At 45.8% G+C, this 8,696-nt stretch overlaps 1 protein-coding gene across 1 annotated transcript; it reads left to right on the forward strand.

Moving 5' to 3' along the window:
- Positions 1-438: 438 nt before the first annotated feature.
- On the forward strand, positions 439-2,278 carry LOC112268665. The gene is made up of 4 exons (XM_024454589.1): positions 439-538; positions 1,017-1,339; positions 1,438-1,900; positions 2,223-2,278. The coding sequence occupies exons 1-4, from the start codon at positions 439-441 to the stop codon at positions 2,276-2,278; spliced, it is 942 nt and encodes a 313-aa protein (XP_024310357.1).
- Positions 2,279-8,696: the final 6,418 nt, after the last annotated feature.

The raw sequence follows: 8,696 nt of genomic DNA on the forward strand, positions 1-8,696 counted from the left end.
GACAGTGTCCAGAGTCAGCATGAGGTCACTAGGATCATCTCAGATGCACACCTCCACGCCCGAGATGAGCTGAATCGGGAGTTAGCCCTGGCTGATGTCCAGATCGCCGCCCTCAAGCGGGAGAATGATCTGCTGAAGACCAAGGACATGGAGTCGCAGCAGAAGGTTCAGGAACTGGAAGCCCGGAACAAAAACGCCAATGACGAGCTGCAGCAGCTTCAAGAGACAGCTGTCATACAGCAAGAGGAGCTAGGGGAAGCAGCAGATGAGAAGGAGGAACTGGAGAATCGGATCAATAGCTTTGAGATGGAGGTGCACCTTCTCAAGGGAACCATTTCCACCCTCCGGGAAGAGCTGGAGGAGGCACGTGACAATTGAGAGGACGTTCAGGCTGAGGACGAGGCTTTCCTCAGCAATGACGAGGACTACGAAGAGGAGATGCAGTTCAGAGTTGAGGTGTTCGACTACGAGATAGCCGACTCCGGAGACGAGGACGAGCCGATGAAGACGAGGAAGACCCTGAGGAGGTTATCTTCAAGTCCGACGTTGAGACCGACTGTGACGAGTAGTGTCCTTACCATTAGTTTGTTTATGAGTTGTTTTCGTGCTAGTATCATTAGTATCCTGATCAATCGTCATGTGATCATCAGGATTAGATTTCTGTGTGAACTTATCACTATGCTTTATCGCTTTGCTTTTTCATGAATGAAGTCTTAATTGGAGTTATATGGTTCTTTTCATGTTGTTAGCATAGATGGGTAGTATGTTATTCTGATAGATCCATTTATCCCGACTCTCACCTTTTCAGCAAGATGGCTGCCTGAAACACCCGTCGTACCACTGGCAATGCTGGAGGTAGCAACAATGACAACAACAACGGGGGATTTCCCGGATTTGCTGAGTTCATCCAAGCTCAAACCCAATTGGTCAATCTGATGACTCAGACTCTGCAGAACCACCCTCGGACAGGCTTACTTGATTCCTTAGATTACACCCACCTACCTTTGCAAACTCAGCTGAACCAATTGAAGCCAATGATTGGCTTAGAGTCATTGAGAAGAAGTTAGCCACCATACAATGCACGGAGCAAGAGAAGGTTCTGTATGCAAGCCACCAACTGGAAGGCGCAGCTGCCGCATGGTGGGACAACTTCAAGTTTGGTTTTGATGGAGAGGTCATCACTTGGGACGACTTCGTCCGTGGATTCCGGACCGCCCACATTCCAACCGGAAGTATGGGACTGATGAAGAAGGAATTCCGCTCTCTTCGCCAAGGCTCCAAATCTGTGAAGGAGTATTTGGACCGTTTCACCAGCTTGGCTAGGTATGCCCCAGGAGATGTGGCTGATGATGATGATCGTCAGGAGAGGTTTCTCGAAGGACTGAATGATGAGCTTAGTGCGCAGTTGGTGTCCATTAACTTTGTTACTCATTTCAGCATTTGGTGGACAAGGCCATACGCCTTGAGGGAAAGCAGAAGGAGATTGAAAACAGGAAGAGAAGGGCAAGTAACCACAAGATTGATTCTAGGCCCCATGTCAAGTCTCACCACTTTTCACCTCCTAGACACCACCACTCTGGAGCATCCTCTGGAAGATTCCATGGCATGAGTCATCAGCAGCACAGGCACCAGAGTCACCGCAATCACCAAGATCACAAGGAGAACCGGCACCATGGAAGTGGACACCGTCACCACCACAGCGACTCTGCTCCTGAGAAGAGGGACATGAGTCAGGTGAAATGCTTCAACTGCGGCAAGATGGGCCACTACAAGAGTACTTGCACGGAGAAGCCGCGTGAGGACAAGAACCAGGGACGTAGCAAGCCCAATCCGTTTGTGAAGGCCAAGCTCAACCATGTGTCTGCTGAGGAGGCATATGAGTCATCGGACGTCGTTGTCGGTACATTCTTGGTCAATTCCAACCCTGCAGTTATCTTATTTGATACCGGAGCATCGCATTCTTTCATTTATCAATTATGGGTGCAAAAGCATGGGTTAGCCACCAAGGCACTTAGTAGATACTTAGTTGTGATTTCCCTTGGAAAAGAATTCTGAGCAGACAGATTTTGTCATTGAGTTCAAATAAGGATCGGAAAGGAAATTTTTCCGTCAGACCTTATCCTTTTGAAGACCCAAAGTCTAAATGTGATATTAGGCATGGACTGGCTATCAAGCTGAAAGGGCCACATTGACTGTGCCAATTTAGCGGTTGTGTTGACCAGCCCTGAAGGCAAAAGAATTAGGTTTGCCACCAAAGCCAGACCTAGGAAGGCCATAGTGAATTCCCTTAAGGGGGATAGCTCTGAGGAGATATCCATAGTTTGTGAGTATCCAGATGTGTTTCCCGAGGATTTGCCGGGCATGCCACTAGATAGAGAAGTGGAGTTTTTGATTGACTTGGTCCAGGGACAGCACCTATAGCCAAGAGACCCTATAGGATGGCAGCAAATGTGTTGGCAGAACTCAAGAAGCAGTTGCAAGAGTTGCAAGAGAAAGGATACATCCGACCTAGTTCATCACCATGGGGAGCACCAGTTATATTTGTCCAGAAGAAAGATGGAACAGAAAGGATGTGTGTTGACTATCATTCCCTCAACGAGGTCACCATTAAGAACAAATACCCTTTGCCAAGGATCGATGACTTGCTCGATCAATTGGAAGGAGCCACAGTGTTTTCAAAGATAGATCTGCGATCAGGTTATCATCAGTTGAAGATCCGAACCCAGGATATACCCAAGATGGCATTTTCCACCAGATATGGATTGTATGAGTATACAGTTATCTCATTTGGTTTGACCAATGCCCCGGCCTATTTCATGAACATGATGAACAAGGTGTTCATGGAGTTCTTGGACAAGTTTGTCGTTGTCTTCATTGATGACATTCTTATCAATTCCAAATCCCGAAGTGAACATGAGGTTCATCTACGGAAAGTATTGGAGAAACTTAGGAAGCACCAACTGTATGCCAAGTTGAGCAAGTGTGAGTTTTGGTTGGAAGAAGTAGCATTTTTGGGACACATTGTGTCAGGAAAAGGAGTAGCTGTAGACCCATCTAAGGTAACAGTTGTGACCGAATGGAATTCTCCCAAGACAGTGAAGGAGATCAAGAGTTTCTTAGGACTTGCGGGTTATTACCGTAGGTTTATTGAGAATTTTTCAAAGATAGCTAGACCTATGACCAACCTCTTGAAGAAAGAAAAAAAGTTCAGTTGGACCCCGGAATGTGAAGCAGCATTTCAGGAATTAAAGAAGAAGCTTGTGTGAGCCCCTGTTCTGATTTTGTCAGACATACACAAGAACTTTCAGGTCTATTGTGACGCCTCTCGCCACGGCTTGGGTTGTGTATTGATGTAAGAAAGCAAAGTAGTTGCTTTCGCATCACGACAACTCAAACCTCATGGGATGAATTACCCCACCCATGACGTGGAGTTAGCAGCTGTGGTTCATGCGCTGAAGATATGGAGGCACTATCTTATTGGAAATCATTGTGATATCTTCACAGACCACAAGAGTTTGAAGTACATTTTCACTCAGAATGAGTTGAACCTCAGACAAAGGAGATGGTTAGAACTAATCAAGGATTATACCCTAAACATACAGTATCACCCTGGAAAGGCTAATGTAGTGGCTGACGCCTTGAGTCGCAAGAGTCATTGCAATTCCATCACAGCGAAAGTGATATCACCCAAGCTCTGTGAGCAGTTCAGGAGCCTAAGTATTGAGGTAGTACCTAAAGGATTTCTTGCAGCATTGGAAGTAAAACCCACTCTGTTGGATCAGATAAGAGAAACCCAGAAGAAGGATGACAATATTGGAAAGATCAAACAAAGTATGAGCGAAGGAAGATCATTGGAGTTCTCAGAAGATGAGCATGGAACCATTTGGTTTGAAAAGCGTATTTGTGTACCTCAGGATCCTGAGATTAAGAAGCTGATACTTCAGGAAGCCCATGAGTCACCCTACTCTATACACCCTGGAAATACCAAGATGTATCTGGATTTGAAGGAGAAGTTTTGGTGGCCGAGTATGAAGCGAGAAATTGCTGAGTATATCGCGAAGTGCGATGTATGCCAGAGAGTTAAGGCACAGCACCAGAAGCCAGCAGGTTTGCTGCAACCCCTTCCTATACCAGAGTGGAAGTGGGATAGTATTGGGATGGACTTCATCACTGGACTACCAAGGACCCGTTCCGGGTATGATTCCATTTGGGTAGTAGTGGACCGACTATCCAAAGTCGCACACTTTATCCCAATCAAGACAACCTATGGTAGTACCCAATTAGCAAATTTTGGGGTCAATTACATGAAGCCCTAGGAACCAGGTTAGAATTTAGCACAGTTTACACAGAAACCCAGATCCTTACGGGTCTGGGTTGCCACAGATGGTATCAGAGCCAGGTTTTCATCCTCAGACAGATGGTCAGATTGAAAGAGTGAACCAGATTTTGGAAGATATGCTAAGACCGAGCATATTTGAGAGTTTCACCTCTTAGAGGAGTGAAGAGGTTTGGAATCAAGGGAAAGTTAGCACCTCGTTTTGTTGGACCTTATAAGATTATGGGAAGACGAGGAGAAGTATCATATCAGTTGGAATTACCTGAAGCATTGTCTAGTGTGCACAACGTTTTCCACGTATCAGAGTTGAAGAAGTGTCATGCAGAGGAATCAGAGGTACCGCTCAAGGATACAGTACCTTTGGAAGCAATACAGCTGAAGGAAGATCTGACTTATGAGGAGAAACCAGAAAAGATTCTTGAGACTACTGAACGAATCACCAGATCAAAGACTACCAGGTTTTGTAAGGTTCGGTGGAGTCATCACAGTGAGGAGGAAGCAACCTGGGAGCGAGAAGAGGATCTGAAGAAGGACTACCCTCACCTTTTTACCACCCAATCCAAATCTCGGGGTCGAGATTCACCTTAAGGGGGTAGGTTTGTAACATCCCAAATTTTCAATTTCGGATGTTCGCACCTTTTCATTTCTTATGCATATCACCTTGATCATATCTTAAAATATTGGTGTTCGTCATGATGCATTATTGAAAGTGTTTGAAATGGTGTTTTGGAATGTGTTAGGTTGATAGAAATTGATTTGAGAACTTTCTAGAGTTTAAAAATGCAATTTAGGATTTTATTTGGGTTTATTTAAAGCTTAGAAACATTAAAACTATTTTCAAAAATTTCTTTTTGAGTGGGAATAATTTTCCTGGATTCTAAATGAAATATATTATTTTACATAATTTTTGGGAATTTTTCTGAAGCCATTTGATATTTTAAATGACTTAAATGGAATTTCGGGTGAATTATAGATCCTGAAAAGTATTTTATAATCTTCTTTTTTTTCTCTGAAAATACGCTTTCTCCGCAGGAAAGCGTATTCTCGGGGGAATAAGCTTTCAGTCTATTCTCTCTCTCTCTGACAGGTGGGGCCCACCTGTCATCCCTCACCTCCGCCGCCACCCACGGCCGCGCCGCCGCCCCCTGCCCGCTCGCCCGCACAACCGCCGCCGCCCCGCGCCGCCCACGGCCGCACCGTACCTGCTCGCCGCCCACGCGCGCCTGCCTGCGCTGCCGCTCGCCACGCGCGCCTGCGCATGTCGCCGCGCCCCCGCCCACGCGCCCGCGCCCCCGACCCCACGCCCGCGCAAACGCTGCCCACCCCGCCCACGCCCCTCTGCCCTATAAGTTTCCCCCCGCACCCCTCTCTCGCGCGCTCTCCCTTCCCCTCGCCGGCCGTGCTCTCTCTCTCGCCCGCGCCCCCAATTTCCGGCCCAACCGCCGCCTCCGCCGCCCAAACTCCGGCGAGCAATCACCGGAGTTGTGCTGCCCCGTTCGCCGAGCCGCCACCGCCTACGTGATCCCCGCGACGCCGTGAATCTCCTCCAACCCTTCTTCTTCCTTCCCGTGCTTCGATTCTTCAATTCCGTTCATCTCCGGGAAGATTTGGGTATGAACTTGTTCAAGTTCACTGAAGCTTTTGTTCTTCGGTTAGCTCTGTTTAGGCATCGTTTGCTATCAAACCAATGATTATTATGTGCTCTAGATTTCACCATTGTGTAGGGTGAATGTTCCTCTACAATTTCTCTGTATACAGTAGCCGTAGATGGTTCATCTCGTGCTTTGCTTCGTCGTCGCAAAATGGTATTCTAATCAGTTTCTCTGCCGTATCTCTGCCGCGGCAGAAAGTTGCAGCACCATTTTAGTTGTTTCTTTCTGTAGACTGAACTTTAGGAACACCCCTTCACAGCAATTTCCTAGTTGGACCATTTCAATTTCACCTTCACTAGCAGCACGACGGTAGAAGTTCATATCCTATTCCGTTCTGTTTTAGAGTAGCCACTTTCACCTGTTCATAGCTACTGCCTCATATCTCCATTGTTAGTGAAACCAGTGCCATTTGGAAGAGTAGATCATATTCTTGGATTCATTGGTTTAGTTCTCTGTCATTGGAATAGTTTAGCACCAGTAGCTTTTCAGTAGAAGTTAGCATTCTTTGTCTGCCAGAATCTGACTAGCCACCTTTGCAAGCCAGTACCCTCTGTTCTGTTTATCCAATTAACCTGAAACCTGTTGCATTAGTTAGTACAACCTTAGAACTATACTGTAGCATAGGTTTCATGTCATGTTCTGTAATTTAGCACCTATTACCTGTCAATCCTATTTGCTATCTGTTAACAGTAGCATATTTCTGAATTTTCAGAATTAGCCACACTAGCCTTAACCTTAGGCTTTAGAACTTGAATTCTTAATACTATGGTATTACTTAGATGACGTTTAGGTTCTGTTTTGTATGCTTGTGATACATCCTTTAAGTTCATTTGGAATTATATTTGGATTTTGAGAGATGTTTGGAACTATGCATTTATTGTCGTTTCATTCTACGCGTTAGATTATTCGGATTGCGATTGTGAAGAGTGCCAGGGAGTTGACGACCGCAACAACTTCTCTGATCCAGGCAAGTTACACTTATTGACCATGTAGAACCTATATTTTTGCTTATGCTATTTTGTTTACAACATCATAGGGATGCATGTTAGAGTTATTTCTTTATGAAGTATTTATCAAATGCGTTTTCAACATGTTTAGTTATTCCTAGTAGAATGCTTATAGGATTTATTGCCATGCCACCAAATACCATAGGTTATGTATATACTTTTTTCCAAAGCATGCTATACTCTTATAACGGGACGGGACCCAAACTATATTGCAAAGTATTAAGTGCTCTTTATGAGCGAGTATGTTTTTGGAAAAATGTTTCGAAATAAAACCAAAATGTTTTATCTGGATGGAGTGGTATGATGGAGGCCAGTTGGCTGTCGGCAAGTGTTGTAGCCCCGTAACGGGTACACGCTCAGGAGAAGGTGGGGACCGCTGTCCAGAAATCCAAGAGTTCAAACCTTCTCATGTACCCAAAGGCTTCATGTGCAACCACTTGCTATTATGGGCTCTGGCTTGGTTGACTAACTAGCGGGAAACCCTTACCTGGGTATCGCCATCCGGAGAGGAGCCAATGTGCTCATATGGGGCGGGCGGTGCCAGAATTAGGTATCAGGGGGCTTCTAGTGAAAGACTTCGTCACAATCTTTACCTGTTGCACACGCTTGTCGTCAGGAAACACTTTGGACTGATTCTGTCAAGTGGGTAAAGTGTACAAACCTCTCGAGAGTGTCAATCTAATCGATTAGCCATGCCCCTGGTTACGGGCGACTTTGAGTCATTAAGTCAGGGGAAGTGGAGATCTTCAAGTTTTGTTTTCAAAAACTCCAAAACTATTTTGACTCGATGGAAGGTTCCACAGAATGAGTCAGGAAAAAGGGATGCTATGTGAGTGTCAGTTGACCCAGAGTGCATAGCTAGGTCGTGGAGTGAACATCCACAGAATGACCATACTATTGTTCAAACCCTGTTTTATCAAAACTTCAGGATAGAGATTTTCAAAGGAAAATACTATGAGTAGTTCGAAACCCCAAAAGAAGCATTTTGCAAAAACAACCCTAGTAGCCAAACCAGGAAATCCTTCATCATTTCAATGCATTTCTCCTAACCACACAGGTGTGACTTGCAAGTACATTCAATGTACTGATCTGCACCTATCATGTGCAGAGAGTGACGCTTAAGAAGAAGATGCAGGGTCGCGAGTCTATACTCAACTTGCCTGTGGCGTTGATGGGACTCCCTCTTTATCAGTGTGTTTTATTTGAACTTCCGCTTGGCTTGTATTAAGTACTCTGGATTTGTTATTCGAACCGATATAATAGACATGTGTATGGTATTTCATCAATGGAACTGTGTGTGCTAGCATTTGATCCAGGGACTAGCACAGTTTACACAGAGGTCCGGATCCTTACGGGTCTGGGTCGCCACAGTTTGACAACCTCCGCAGGATCAAGCTCAAGCTGAACCCCGATAAGTGCACCTTCGGTGTCAACTCCGGGCAGCTTCTGGGTTTCTTGATTTCATTAAGGGGGATACAGGCCAACCCGAGCAAGATAGAAGCCATCGAGAAGATGGAGGCCCCCCGCAAGGTGAAGGATGTCCAGCGCCTCAACGGTTGTGTTGCCGCGTTGGGACATTTCATCTCCAGGCTGGGCGAGCGTGCCCTGCCTTTCTTCAAGGTGATAAAGAAGAAGGGTCCAGTCGACTAGACTCCCGAGGCCGAGGCGGCGTTTCGGGAACTCAAACAGTACCTGAGGTCG

This window comes from Brachypodium distachyon, chromosome 4 (assembly GCF_000005505.3).
Source record: "Brachypodium distachyon strain Bd21 chromosome 4, Brachypodium_distachyon_v3.0, whole genome shotgun sequence".
In the NCBI taxonomy this organism is placed as follows: domain Eukaryota; kingdom Viridiplantae; phylum Streptophyta; class Magnoliopsida; order Poales; family Poaceae; genus Brachypodium; species Brachypodium distachyon.